This window comes from Bison bison, unplaced genomic scaffold (assembly GCF_000754665.1).
Source record: "Bison bison bison isolate TAMUID 2011002044 unplaced genomic scaffold, Bison_UMD1.0 scf7180017864320, whole genome shotgun sequence".
NCBI classification, from domain to species: Eukaryota; Metazoa; Chordata; class Mammalia; order Artiodactyla; family Bovidae; genus Bison; species Bison bison.
The window spans coordinates 310283-325353 of NW_011494892.1; the positions used below are offsets into that span (position 1 = coordinate 310283).

A 15071-nucleotide genomic window follows, 5' to 3' on the forward strand; every position below is an offset into this window, starting at 1 on the left:
CTTGGCTCTCAGAGAGCTTCACAACAGAAGGAGGAACCAAGGCCTGGACACATGGTGGTCCTAAGGGAAACAACACGTGGGAGAGCCGCAGAACTGGCACCCGTTGTGCTATGGACAGGGAGGCAATGTCAACGTACAAGGTCCAGTCCCAAGAGGCAGCAAAGGGGCCAGGTCAGCAGGGCAGCCCCAGGGGACAGCCATGGACAGTGGTGAGCAAAGAGGAACCAAGGGCCTGGAGGACAGACCACACAGCAGGGCAGGGCAGAGGGTACAGCTCCCCTGGGGAGAGCCACGATGGAGGCAGCAAGCTCTCTGGCAGCGAGGCCTGAGTTACCTGGATTGGTCAGCTTCTCCTCCAACTCAGCCTGAGTAGTCACACTCTCAGATTTCGGGGAATGGATAATCAGCACGACAGAACCCGCACAGCTTAGCAGACACCCCAACTTGCCCAAGATGTTGAGCTTTTCTTTCAGAAGATAAGAAGCTAAAATGGACCTTCAATTTTAAAATAAGAAATGATTAAATCAAACTATCTGACCTGTTTCTTCTCATTGCAGACGTTATTAAAGCTACCTTTTCTTTATAGTCACGTTTTATTTTTAAATTAGTTTTTAAGTGTAGAAGGATTAGGAATTTATTGAAGTTGCTATTTCAGTGCAAACAGGATTTTCATACCAATTCCATGCACAGCCAATATATAATGATACTCTTAAGTCATACCACGGTATTATTTCAGTAGATATGAAATATACCAGGATAGAAAAATAAGTTTTATGATTGGCCAAAAATTACAATATTGCTTCCATATTTTTAAAAGTAAACAGTCAAAAAAAACTATGTTAAGTAGGATATTAAAGTTGTTAAAATAATTACAAGTAATTTATGATCAAAACACTTATGTTAAAATGAAGTAAATTAAGAAAGTGCACAAAAAGGAAAAAATCAAAATGCTAACAGAAATTCAATTATGATAGAAAGAATCTAGGTGATTACTTTTAAAATGTGATCACATTACTTCTTTAATGCAAGAAAAAACATTCCTCATAAAACATCTATAATTTTAAGGCTGGTGATTTGTAGTTGTTCAGTTGACAAGTTGTGTCTAACTCTTTGCAACCCAATGGACTGCAACATGCCAGGCTTCCCTATTCTTCACTATTTCCTGGAGTTGGCACAAATTCATGTCTATTGAGGCAGTGATGTTATCTAACCATCTCATACTCTGCCGCCCACCTTTCATTTTGCCTTCAATCCTTCCCAGCATCAGGGTCTTTTCCAGTGAGCTGGCTCTTCGCATCAGGTGCCCAAACGATTGGAGCTTCAGCTTCAGCATCAGTCCTTCCAATAAATATTCAGGGTTGATTTCCTTTAGGATGGACTGGTTGGATCTCCTTGCAGTCCAAGGGACTCTCAAGAGCCTTCTCCAGCACCACAATTTGAAGCATCCATTCTTCGGCACTCAGCCTGCTTTATGGTCCAACTCTCACATCTGCATATGATCACTGGAAAAACTATACCTTTGACTACACAGACCTTTGTTGGCCAAGTAATGTCTCTGCTTTTTAATATGCTGTCTAGGTTTGTCACAGCTTTCCTTTCACGGAGCAAACATCTTTTAATTTCATGGCTGTAGTCACCTTCCTCAATGATTTTGGAGCCCAAGAAAATAAAATCTGTCACTGCTTCCACTATTTCCCCTTCTGTTTGCCAAGAAGTGATGGGACTGGATGCCATGATCTTATTTTTAGCTTTTTGTTTGTTTTAATTAATTTGAAGGATAATTGCTTCATGGTATTGCATTGGTTTCTACCAAACATCAACATGAAACAGCCATAGGTTTACCCATGGCCCCTCCCTGATCTTATTTTTTGAATGCTCGGTTTAAGCCAGCTTTTTCACTCTCTTCTTTCACCTTCATCAAGAGGCTCTTTAGTTCTGCTTCACTTTCTAAAGCTGGTAATAGTGTTTCTTAGTTCCCTGTATATAATTTGAATTGGGAAACCTGGGCTTTTTCTAAATCATGGGATTGGTCATTGTCAATTTGCTACTGTCCATGCCAAAGGCACTCAGAGAATAGGAACATCTTATAGGGAGGACACACAAGACCCAGATATATACAGGACTATTTCCAATAATCATTTCACAGATAAGGAAACCAAGCCTCAGAAATGATCAGCATTTAACCCAAAGCCACAAAGCTAACAAGAGGTGAAGTCATGGAGAGGTCAAAACTTCCATTTTTCCCTTACAGCACTTTATGTCCCTGGTCCCCAAGGAGACCCAGCAGTGTAGTTGAGAAAAATAAGCAACATATTTGAAGAAACCATATGGGATATTATAATACGCAAAGTGAAAGTGATGTCGCTCAGTCATGTCCGACTCTTTGTGACCCCGTGGACTGTAGCCCACCAGGCTCCTCCGTCCATGGCATTCTCCAGGCAAGAATACTGGAGTGGGTTGCCATATCCTTCTCCAGGGGATCTTCCAGACCCAGGGGTCGAACCCAGATCTCCCACATTGCAGATAGATGCTTTAACCTCTGTGCCACCTGGGAAGCCCCACTATAATACAAAACTGGATATTAAATTGGGGGGCTCCAAATAGCTGCACAGAGAGGTGGAAACCACAGGAGTGGGAAGCTCCAAGTAGAAAGAAATAGCCTGGAGTCAGCCTGAGACAATGGGTGGGCCTACGATGGCAAGAGGGGAAGGGGCTGCCATGCATGAAAGAAAGGGGCAGGGACAATCCTGGACCATGAGGCCAACTCATCTTTTAGTCCACTCTTAGTATTACACCAGAGTACAGTTAAACAGTACTTTTACAAAATAGAGTGTCTAACAGAAAATTGGAGGGATACCCTTTCTCCTCTCTTCCTGGGCTGCAGTAACTTCAGCTTACTACCTTTTGAGCCAAGATTAAACAAAAAGCATACAGAAGCTCTTTGACTTAAGTCAGGAGTCAACAGACTATGGCTGAAGGCCCAAGGCAGCCAGCCCTTCACCTGTTTTTGTAAATAACATCTTACTGGATCACAACCACATCCATACAGTTAGTCAGCTCTGTGGCTACTTTCTACCATGATGGCAGAGGCAAGCAGCTAAAAGAGGCCACAAGGCCCACAAAGCCTAAAATGTTCACCATCTGGCCCTGTACAGAAAAAGGTGGCCACTCCCAAAGTTAAATGATCTACAGAACTAAGCACACATCTACTTGGACAGTTGGCCTGAGATGGAGGCACAAGTTACGTGTTGGCATCAGGGCCACAACACAGAGGAGCAGTATCCTACCAGAGGGCTCCGGGGAGTGGAGCAAGGATGGGAGGGTGGAGTAAGGAGAAGTGTGATAAAAGGAAAGAAAGGGAAAGAAACTTAATGCCAAGAAACAGTCAATAAACTCTTAATAAACTTATAGTAATAGAAAGCAAACAAAAACATGCTGTAGAATTGACAGCAAGGTCTTGAAAATAAATCTGTACACTCTTGTTCATAGCAGCATTACTAACAATAGTGAAAATGTAGAGGCAAATCAAGTGTCTACTGGTGGATGCATGAACAAGTAGACAGAGCACAGAGGGCACAAGGGTACCCTTCTCTCCACATCCTTGTCAGTACTTCAGTTCAGTTCAGTCGCTCAGTCGTGTCCGACTCTTTGCGACCCCATGAATCGCAGCATGCCAGGCCTCCCTGTCCATCACCAACTCCCAGAGTTCACTCAGACTCACGTCCATCGAGTTGGCGATGCCATCCAGCCATCTCATCCTCTGTCATCCCCTTCTCCTCCTGCCCCCAATCCTTCCCAGCATCAGGGTCTTTTCCAATGAGTCAACTCTTCGCATGAGGTGGCCAAAGTACTGGAGTTTCAGCTTTAGCATCATTCCTTCCAAAGAAATCCCAGGACTAATCTCCTTCAGAATGGACTGGTTGGATCTCCTTGCAGTCCAAGGGACTCTCAAGAGTCTTCTCCAACACCACAGTTCAAAAGCATCAATTCTTCGGCGCTCAGCCTCCTTCACAGTCCAACTCTCACATCCATACATGACCACAGGAAAAACCATAGCCTTGACTAGATGGACCTTTGTTGGCAAAGTAATGTCTCTGCTTTTGAATATACTTCTTGCTTATTTTTTATGGGTCATTCTAACAGGCGTGAGGTGTATCTCACTGTGGTTTTGATATGGATTTCCCTGATGACTAATGATATTGTGCATTTTTCTGAGAGGGTAACAGGCAGGAAGGCCAGGGGTCTCCAAACGGAGGAAATATGCTGCAAGTGTCAGACAATTTTTCTCTCTCCCTTAAGCTGCAATAGGAAACAAACTACAAGTGTCACATTTTTTCTTGTAAAATTCTGTGTTGCCAAGACACCTGGTTCCACTTGAACCTAACTTGTCTCAAACCTTGAGCTAACCAATGCATTTTTCTTAGGGAAATGTTTTTCTTAAGCTATGTTAATCAAACTATGTATTTGCTTTGGAATTTGCCTTTCTTCAAAATAGTTTCACCTAAGACTAACTTTTAGCTGATAATAGCTCAACAAACCAGTATTCATATCAATTATTTTACGGCTGAGAGATGACATACCTCGTGCCGTTCAATCTCAAAAATGCATACTGTGGGAGAGGGGCCTGGTGAAACTCCGTCACCCTTGAGGTGTCTCTCTTATCTGATTCATAGCTTTCTAACAGACATAAAACAGCTTGCTAAAACTAGCAAGGGGGGCACTCTCAGGCCCGCTTTTGATGTCTGTGTCAGAAGCTTTCCTTGTCCTTTTCCACTTTAATAAAACTCTGCTATACAAAAGCTCTTGAGTGATCAAGCCCGGTCCCTGGTCCTGAAGTTAAATCATCTTCTTCAGAGATCATGAATCTGACACCATTAACCGAAAGCTATCATTTTCATGTACCTATTGCCCATATGTATGTCTTCTTTGGAAAAATATTTGTTCACTTCTTCTGCTTAATTTTTAAATCAGATTTTTTATGGGCATTTTGCTATTGAGTTCTTTATATAATTTGGATATTAACCCCTTATCCTATTATGATTTGTAAATTCTTTCCCATTCTATAAATTGCCTTTTTATTTTGTTTATGGTTTTCATTGCTGTGGTGAAGCATTTTAGTTTGGTGTAGTCCTTCTTACTTACTTTTTTGCATTTGCTGCCTTTGCTTTTGATATCAGACCCAAAAAATGTGTAACACCAATATCAAGGAGCTTACTCCTTATACTTTTCTTCCAGGAGTTTTTTTGGGGTTTTTTTTGGTATGGTTTCAGGTCTTAGGTTTTGAGTTGATTTTTGTGTACAAAGTAAAATAGTGATCTAGTTTCATTCTTTTATATGTGGACTTTACCAGTTATCAGGAAGAGACTATCCTTTCTCCATCACATATTCTTGATACTTTTGTCTTAATCGCCCATACATGTGTGGGTTTTATCTGGGTTCTCCATTCTGTTTCACTGATCTATATGTCCATTTGTATGCCAATACCATATTGTTTGGATTACTATAGCTGACAATATAATTTGAAGTCAGGAAATGTGATGCCTCCAGCTTCGTTCTTTCTCAAGATTGCTTTGTCTATCTTTGTCTTTTGCAGGTCCACACAAATTTTAAGATTGACAGTCCTCTTTCTGTGAAAAAAATGCCACTGGAATCTTGATAGGGATTGCACTGAATCTGAAGTTGCATTGGACAGCATGGACATTTTAACAACATTAATTCTTCCAATGTATAAGCATGGAAGACCTTTGCCTTTATTTGTGTCTTCTTCAATTTTTTTCATCAATGTCAATGGTTTTTAGTGTACAAGTTTTGCTTTCTAAGTTAAATTTATTCCTAGGTATTTTATTGTTTTTGATGCAACTGTAAATTGTTTTAACTTCTTTCTCTGATAGCTCATTCTTAGACTGTAAAAATGTAACTGATTTTTATACACTGATGTTTGTATCTTGAACTTCATTACATTTATTTACTAGTTCAATAGTTTTTTGTTAGAGTCTTTAGGATTTTCTATATTATCTCCAAATGGGAACAATTTTACTTCTTTCTTTCCCATGTAGATGCATTTTATTGCATTTTCTTGCCTTCCTCTAGTTTAATTTTCAGTATTATGTTGAACAAAAGTGGCAAGAGTAGGCATCCTTGTCTTATTAATGATCTTAGAGAGAAAGCATTTGGCTTTTCACTGTTAAGTGTGAAGCCAGCTGTGAAACTGTCATATATGATCTTTATTACATTGCAGTATGTTCCCTTTGTACCCAGTTTGTTCAGAGTTTTTATCATGACTAGATATGGAATTTTGCCAAATGCTTTTTCTGCATCTACCGAGATGATCATATGATTCTCATCCTTCATTCTGTTAATGTGGCATAGCAGGTTGATTGATTTATGGATGTTGAACCATCCCTGCATCCCTGATACAAATCCCATTTGGTCATGGTTTACGATTTTCTAGTGTATTGTTGAATTAAGTTTACTAATATTACAAATTTTTGCATCAATATTCTTCAATGATATTGGTAAGTTATTTCCTTTTTGGAGTGTACTTATCTGGTTGGAATTATAGTAATGCTGCTGCTGCTGCTAAGTCGCTTCAGTCGTGTCCGACTCTGTGCGACCCCATAGATGGCAGCCCACCAGGCTCCCCCGTCCCTGGGATTCTCCAGGCAAGAACACTGGAGTAGGTTGCCCTTTCCTTCTCCAAAGCATGAAAGTGAAAAGTGAAAGTGAAGTTGCTCAGTTGTGTCCAACTCTTAGCGACCCCATGGACAGCAGCCTACCAGGCTCCTCCGTCCATGGGATTTTCCAGGCAAGAGTACTGGAGTGGGGTGCCATTGCTTTCTCCGATAGTAATGCTAGTTTTGTAAAATGAGTTTGGAAGTGTTCCCTCCTCTTCAGTTTTTGGGAAGATTTGAGAAGGTATTAATTCTCCTTTAAAGATTGGCTAGAACTCACTTGTGTAGCTAAAGATTGGAGAGAATTCACTTGTGTAGCCATCTCTTCCACAAACTTTTCTGTGTTGGGATGTTTTAAATTACTGATTCAATTTTCTTAGCCTGTTTAGATTTTCTGTTTCTTCATGATCTAGTCATGTTAAGAAACATGCTTTAGAAATTTATCGGTTATTTCCAAGATTATCCAATTTATTGGTATGTAATTGTTCATAGTAGTATCTTATGATCTTTCTATGTCTGTAGTTCAGTTGTAAAGCCTCATTTTTCATTTCTGACTTTATTTATTTGAATCTTCTCTCCTTTTCATTAGGTAATCTAGCTAAAAGTTTCTCAATTTTATCAAAAAAAGGGAACTCTTAGTTTTGTAAAGCATCTCTACTGTTTTTATGGACACTATCATTTATTTCTGTTTCGCTTTTTATTTCCTTCCTTCTGCATACATTGGGGATAGTTTGCTCTTTTCCTAGTTTCTTGAGAGGAAAAATTAACTTGTTTATTTGATATATTTCTTTTGTCTTAACGAACGTGTTTATTGATGTAAACTTCCCTCTTGGATCTGCTTTTGTAGCATCCCACAGGTTTTGATATATTAGATTTCCATTTTCTTATGTTTCAAGATATTTTTGGACATCCTATTTGATTTCTTCTTTGACACACTGTTCAAGAGTGTATATCAAATATTCACATATTTGTGAATTTTCCAGCTTTTCTCCTGTTGTTGATTTGTAGTTTCATTCCACTCTGGTCAGAAAAGATACAAGGCATGATTTCAATCTTCTTAAATTTGAGAAGACTTGTCTGTAAGCTCTAATAGGTTGTATCCTGGAAAATGTCTCCTGCACACTTGAGAAGAATGTGTACTATGCTGCTGTTGGACCGGATAGTCTGTATATGTTGTTGTTCAGTCACTCAATCATGTCTAATGCTTTGAGACCCTATGGACTGCAGCATGCCAGGCTTCCCTGTCCTTCACTATCTCCCAGAGCTCAAACTCACGTCCATTGAGTCAGTGATGCCTCCCAACTTCTATAGTCCCTTATCCTCCTGCCTTCAATCTTTCCCATAATCAGGGTCTTTTCTAATGACTCGGCTCTTTGCATCAGTTGGCCAAAATATTGGAACTTCAGCAACAATATTTCCAATGAATATTCAGGATTGACTTCCTTTAGGATTGACTGATGTGATCTCCTTGCAGTCCAAGGGACTCTCAAGAATGTTCCTCAACACCACAGTTCAACAGCATCAATTCTTCAGCATCCAGCCTTTTTGATGGTCCAACTCTCATATCCATACACGACTACTGGAAAAACGATAAGCTTTGACTACACAGACCTTTGTTGGCAATGGCTTTGCTTTTTAATACGCTGTCTAGCTTTGGCATAGATTTTCTTCTGAGGAGAAAGCATGTTTTAATTTCACGCTGCAGTCACCATCTGCAATGATTTTGGAGCCCACAGAAATAAAGTCTGTCACTGTTTCCATTGTTTCCCCATCTATTAGCCCTGAAGTAATGGGACCAGATGCCACGATCGTTGTTTTTGGAACGCTGAGTTTTAAGCCCGCTTTTTTTCACTCTTCATTTTCACCTTCATCAAGAGGCTCTTTAGTTCCTCTTCATTTTCTGCCATAAGGGTGGTGTCACCTCCATATCTGAGGTTATTGATATTTCTCCTAGCAATCTTGATTTCAGCTGGTGATTCATCCAGTCCAGCATTTCACATGATGTACTCTGCATAGAAGTTAAACAAGCAGGGTGACAATATACAGCCTTGACGTACTCCTTCCCCAATTTTGAACCAGTCTGTTGTTCCATGTCCAGTTCTAACTGTTGCTTCTTGACCTGCATACATGTTTTGCAGGAGGCAGGTAAGGTGGTCTGGTATTCCCATCTCTTGAAGAATTTTCCACCGTTTGTTGTGATCCACACAGTCAAAGACTTTGGCATAATCAATAAAGCAGAAATAAATGTTTTTCTGGAATTCTCTTGCTTTTTTGATGATCCAGCAGATGTTGGCAATTTGATCTCCGGTTCCCCTATCTTTTCTAAATCCAGCTTGAACATCTGGAAGTTCTTGGTTCCAGAAGTATCATCCTCTTTTCTCCTGGCCTGAACGATCTCTGCTCAGAAATACACTGATAATCTTATAAGGGTTTCCTTCTATGAATTTTTTCCATTGCTTCTTTCAAAATTCTCTCTTTGACTTTAATCTTAGATAGCTTTATTATGTGTATTGAACAAGATCATTTCAGACTGAAATTTTAACGAAACTTATTAAAAGACGTTTACTTCTTGGAAGGAAAGTTATGACCAACCTATATAGCATATTCAGAAGCAGAGACATTACTTTGCCAACAAAGGTCCGTCTAGTCAAGGCTATGGTTTTTCTGTGGTCATGTGTGGATGTGAGAGTTGGACTGTGAAGAAAGCTGAGCGCTGAAGAATTGATGCTTTTGAATTGAAGTGTTGGAGAAGACTCTTGAGAGTCCCTTGGACTGCAAAGAGATCCAACCAGTCCATTCTGAAGGAGATCAGCCCTGGGATTTCTTTGGAAGGAATGATGCTAAAGCTGAAACTCCAGTACTTTGGCCACCTCATGCAAAGAGTTGACTCATTGGAAAAGACCCTGATGCTGGGAGGGATTGGGGGCAGGAGGAGAAGGGGACGACAGAGGATGAGATGGCTGGATGGCATCACTGACTCAATGGACGTGAGTCTGAGTGAACTTCAGGAGTTGGTGATGGACAGGGAGGCCTGGCGTGCTGCAATTCATGGGGTTGCAAAGAGTCGGACATGACTGAGCGACTGAACTGAACTGAACTGAACTGATGGCGTTCAAAAACCTGGTTGTCCAAATCTCTCCCCATGTTTGGGAGGGTCTCAGCCACTATTTCTTTACATAAGCTTTCTACTCCTGTCTCTTTGCTTCTTTTCCTGGGATTCCAATGAAGCCTACATTGTTTCTCTTAACGATGTCATTTAAATACTACGAGCTTTCTTCATTCTTTTTTCTTTTTGATCCTCACACTGGATAATTTCAATTGATCTGTCTTCAAGCTTACTGATTTTTCTGTTTGGCTATCTACTGTTAAAGCTCTCTATTGAATTCTTCAGTTCTGTCATTTCATTCATCAGCTCTAAAATTTCTGTTCGGTTCTTCTTTATATTTTCTGTCTCTTCATTAAACTTTTCATTTTGTTCTTGTACTATTTTCCTGACAAAAAAATAATTAAGAAATAATTAAATGTTTATATGTTATTTTGAAGCTAAGAATCTTCAGCACAATCACTGTGAATTATTTGTTAGGAAATTCATGATCTTCATTTCTTTGGGTGTTACTGGAGGTTCTTTTGGTGGAGTCATGTCTTCTGATTCTTTGTGATTCCTATAGCTTTGCATAAGTGTCTGCACATTTGAAGAAGCAGTCACCTTTTCCAGACTTTATAGGTAAGAGAAAACTTACTACCAAATGATCAATGGATCAGTAAAGAAATAGCAAGGGAAATTAGAAATCACTTTGAAATGAACAAAAATGAAGCAACAACATGCCAAAGCATTTGGGATTCAGTTAAATAGGTACACAGAGAGAAATTTATATACATAAATGCATACAGGACCCAATCCAGACTAAAGTGTAGCTGTGGAGGGCTGGTTCTCAGAGTGCTCTCCTGGGGCTGCCAGTCCACCCACTCCCAACATGCATATTGCAGAGGAGGCTTGCAACGTGGCAAGGCACAGCAGAAGGGGCTAGCTTCAAGGAAGCACATGCTGGTGAGGGTTAGCTGTGGGGATACAGGCTAGTGTCTGCACTCACAGAGCCAAACCACAGTCACTCCCACTGTATGGCTGCCAATGATTTCTCTTGCTTTTCTTCCTTGTTCCTAGCCATCTTAATACACTTCTGTTTTGCCAGTCTAGGTGAGACTTTCTCATGGTGCTCTGAAAGTCTTGGGGAAACTGGTTACTTAATCCATTCTTCATTTTCTAGCTAGGGGAACAACATTCTTGGTTGTTGTAGGGAGATGTTTTCTGACATCACTCTTTGGTGTCACCTTTTTTTCCTGAATTTTCATTTTCTTGATGTTATCCTTTAAATCACGAAAGCTTCTAATTATTATGATGTCCAGTTGATCTATTTTTCTTTTGTTGCTTGTGCTTTCAGTTCAGTTCAGTTCAGTTCAGTTGCTCAGTTCTGGCTGACTCTGCAACCCAGTGGACTGCAGCTTCTTTGCCAGGCTTCCCTGTCCATCACCAACTAAAAGAGACTGCTCAAACTCATGTCCATCAAGTTGGTGATGCCATCCAACCATCTCATCCTCTGTCATCCCCTTCTCCTCCTGCCTTCAGTCTTTCCCAGCATCGGGGTCTTTTCCAATGAGTCAGTTCTTCACATCAGGTGGCCAAAGTATTGGAGCTTCAGCATCAGTCCTTCCAATGAATATTCAGGACTGATTTCCTTTAGGATTGAATGGTGTGATCTCCTTGCAGTCCAAGGGACTCAAAAAAAGAATCTTTTCCAACACCACAGTTCAAAAGCATCAATTCTTTGGCACCCAGCCTTTTTGATGGTCCAAGTCTCACATCCATACATGAATACTAGAAAAATGATAGCTTTGACCACACAGACCTTTGTTGGCAAAGTAATGTCTGTGCTTTTTAATACACTATGTTTGGCATAGAAGCAAGTGTCACCTTTAATTATTATTAATTAAATTTAATTAATTAATTTCACACTGCAGTCACCTTTCTCAGGGATTATGGAGCCCACAAAAATAAAGTCTGTCACTGTTTCCATTGTTTCCCCATCTATTAGCCCTGAAGTAATGGGACCAGAGCCATGATCATTGTTTTTTGAACGTTGAGTTTTAAGCCCACTTTTTCACTCTCCATTTTCACCTTCATCTAGAGGCTCTTTAGTTCCTCTTCATTTTCTGCCATAAGGGTGGTGTCACCTCCATATCTGAGGTTATTGATATTTCTCCTAGCAATCTTGATTTCAGCTGGTGATTCATCCAGTCCAGCATTTCACATGATGTACTCTGCATAGAAGTTAAACAAGCAGGGTGACAATATACAGCCTTGACGTACTCCTTCCCCAATTTTGAACCAGTCTGTTGTTCCATGTCCAGTTCTAACTGTTGCTTCTTGACCTGCATACATGTTTTGCAGAAGGCAGGTAAGGTGGTCTGGTATTCCCATCTCTTGAAGAATTTTCCACCGTTTGTTGTGATCCACACAGTCAAAGGCTTTGGCGTACTCAATGAAGCAGAAGTAGATGTTTTTCTGGAATTCTCTTGCTTTTTCTATGATCCAGCGGATGTTGGCAATTTGATCTCTGGTTTCTCCGCCTTTTCTAAATCCAGCTTGAACATCTGGACACGTACTATTGAAGCCTAGCTTGAAGAATTTTGAGCGTAACTTTGCTAGTGTGTGAAACGAGTGTAATTGTGCGGTAGTTTGAGCATTCTTTGGCACTGCCCTTCTTTGGGATTGGAATGAAAACTGACCTTTTCCAGTCCTGTGGCCACTGCTGAGTTTTCCAACTTTGCTGGCATACTGAGTGCAGCACTTTAACAACATCATCTTTTCGGATTTGAGAGAGCTCAACTGGAAATGTGAACGTTAACTTTGTTCACAGTGATGATTTCTAAGGCCCACTTGACTTCACATTCCAGGATGTCTGGCTCTAGGTAAGTGATTACACCATCGTGGTTATCTGGGTCATGAAGATATTTTTTGGAGAGTCCTTCTGTATATTCATGCCACCGCTCCTTAATATCTTCTTCTTCTGTTAGGTCCATATCGTTTCTGTCCTTCAATGTGTCCATCCATTCATGAAATATTTCCTTGGTAACTCTAATTCTCTTGAAGTAATCTCTAGTCTTTCCCATTCTATTGTTTTCCTCTATTTCCTTGCATTGATCATTTAGGAAGGCTTTCTTATCTCTCTTTGCTATTCTTTGGAACTCTGCATTCAAATGGGTATATCTTTCCTTTTCACCTTTGCCTTTTACTTCTCTTATCTCAGTTATTTGTAAGGCCTCATCAGACAACCATTTTGCCTTTTTGTATTTCTTTTTCTTGGGGATGGTCTTGATCACCATCCTGTACAATGTCACAAACCTCTATCCATAGTTCTTCAGGCACTCTGTCTATCAGATCTAATCCCTTGAATCTATTTGTCACTTCTACTGTATAATCCTAAGGGATTTGATTTAGGTCATACCTGAATGGTCTTGTGATTTTCCCTACTTTCTTCAATTTAAGTCTGAATTTGGCAATAAGGAGTTCATGATCTGAGCCACAGTCAGCTCCTGGTCTTGTTTTTGCTGACTGTATAGAGCTTCTCCATCTTCAGCTGCAATGAATATAATCAATCTGATTTTGGTATTGACCTTCTGGTGATGCCCATGGGTAGGTTGTCTCTTATCTAAGAAACCATTGCCTATCCAAGATTACAAAAATTTACATCTATTTTCTCTTAAGAGTTCTACAATTTTAGCTTTTACATTTACATTTGTTTTGTTTTATAATCTATTTCATCTGATCCACAGCCTCTCCAACTTTCTTATGGTTACTACTGGCATAATATATCTTCTTCCTTTCTCTTATATTCAATCGATTTGTATCTCTGAATATACACTATGTCCGAAGTAGAAAGCATATAATTGGATCTTGTTTTTTTAAACCTGCCTGACAACCTTTGCCTTTTAATTGGATTGTTTAGTCCACTGACATTCAAGTTTTACTGATAGATTATCTTAGTTTTTGTTTTCTATGTTTCATGTCTTTTTTTGTTTCCTATTCTTCATTACTCTCTTCTCCATTAAGTGAGTATTTACAGTGTGACATTTTAATTCCTTTAATGATTTTTTTCACTATAGTTTTTTAAAAGTTATTTTCCTAAGGCTTTCTCTAAGGCTTATCAGAATACATGTCAAATTGATACTAACTTTACTACAGTGAGATATTATGTTACTCTTCTTCCTTTCACTACATATATGTTTTTGATGTTTATATGTTTGCTATGTGCATTTTGTTGAAAATGTGGTTTAACATTAGTGGAATAAATTTATTTTCATATGTATAAAAGTGGCACTTTTCAACCTTTGTCATTTTATCTATTGGGATTCTCATATTATTTTAGTCAATTTAAGAAATTCTTTATATCACATTTTAACTATTGTCATATTTGTCGAAATCTTTTTCCTATCCTTCTTATTTTACCTCTCAGTGTAGGAAATTAACCTTTTCATTTTTATTGCTTCAAATGTTTGAAACTTCTTAACCTTCTAAGATACAAAACACATTAAAAGTTTTCTTATACATAGGCTATAAACTCTAGGTACATAGCTAAACTTTTTTTCTCCTCCTTCACAGATTAAATCTCTACATAACTTACTCTGGGTTGTGCTAGAGATGCAGGTTTATTCAGTGAAAATCAGACAGAAATTACTGGTAGCTACATGTCACAGACAGGCAGGTATTAATGGAGATGCTAGTTAACACAATGAGTTCACTGCAGCTTTACTCAGCACACCCTGCACTGCTGAGTGAGATAACACATCTCAACATACTGATCACACAACATGTGACTACACAAATCAGTCCCTGAATGTAGTATCAACAAACCATTCAATGTTGTATTTCACACTTGATGGCCATGCTTAGTTCAGTTAGATCATATTTTGATGCTGCTATGATTAGGATTTAAGTTGATGTCCCTACAAATTGTTTACCAGTTTTCCCAACACTATTTTTTTTTAAAGAATAAGAAACTCTCTTTTTTAAACTTGAGATATGACAACTACATGCAGCTCTTGCTATACTAGATCATTCACTAGATGGAAAAATAATGGTATAAAGCATAATGGCATAGAATAACGGTACAATGGCTAAATGAACAAAATTGGAATGGGGAGGGCAGATCAGAAAGATACATTTAACATTAAATAAAGTGAAATCTACCAAAATTGATGATTATACCATTAACTTATATGCAGAGTACATCATGAGAAATGCTGGGCTGGAAGAAGCACAAGCTGGAATCAAGATTGCCGGGAGAAATATCAATCACCTCAGATATGCAGATGACACCACCCTTATGGCAGAAAGTGAAGAGG

The 15071-nt window shown here is 39.3% G+C and overlaps 1 protein-coding gene across 1 annotated transcript in view; it reads right to left on the minus strand.

Moving 5' to 3' along the window:
- The window catches only part of NIPA1 (non imprinted in Prader-Willi/Angelman syndrome 1), a 23603-nt gene that overhangs the window by 2485 nt on the left and 6047 nt on the right, over nt 1–15071 (minus strand). Inside the window, exon 3 of the mRNA XM_010852981.1 lies at nt 335–495. Within this exon, the coding sequence (XP_010851283.1) occupies nt 335–495 (161 nt within the window). The remainder of the gene's footprint in view (nt 1–334; nt 496–15071) is intronic.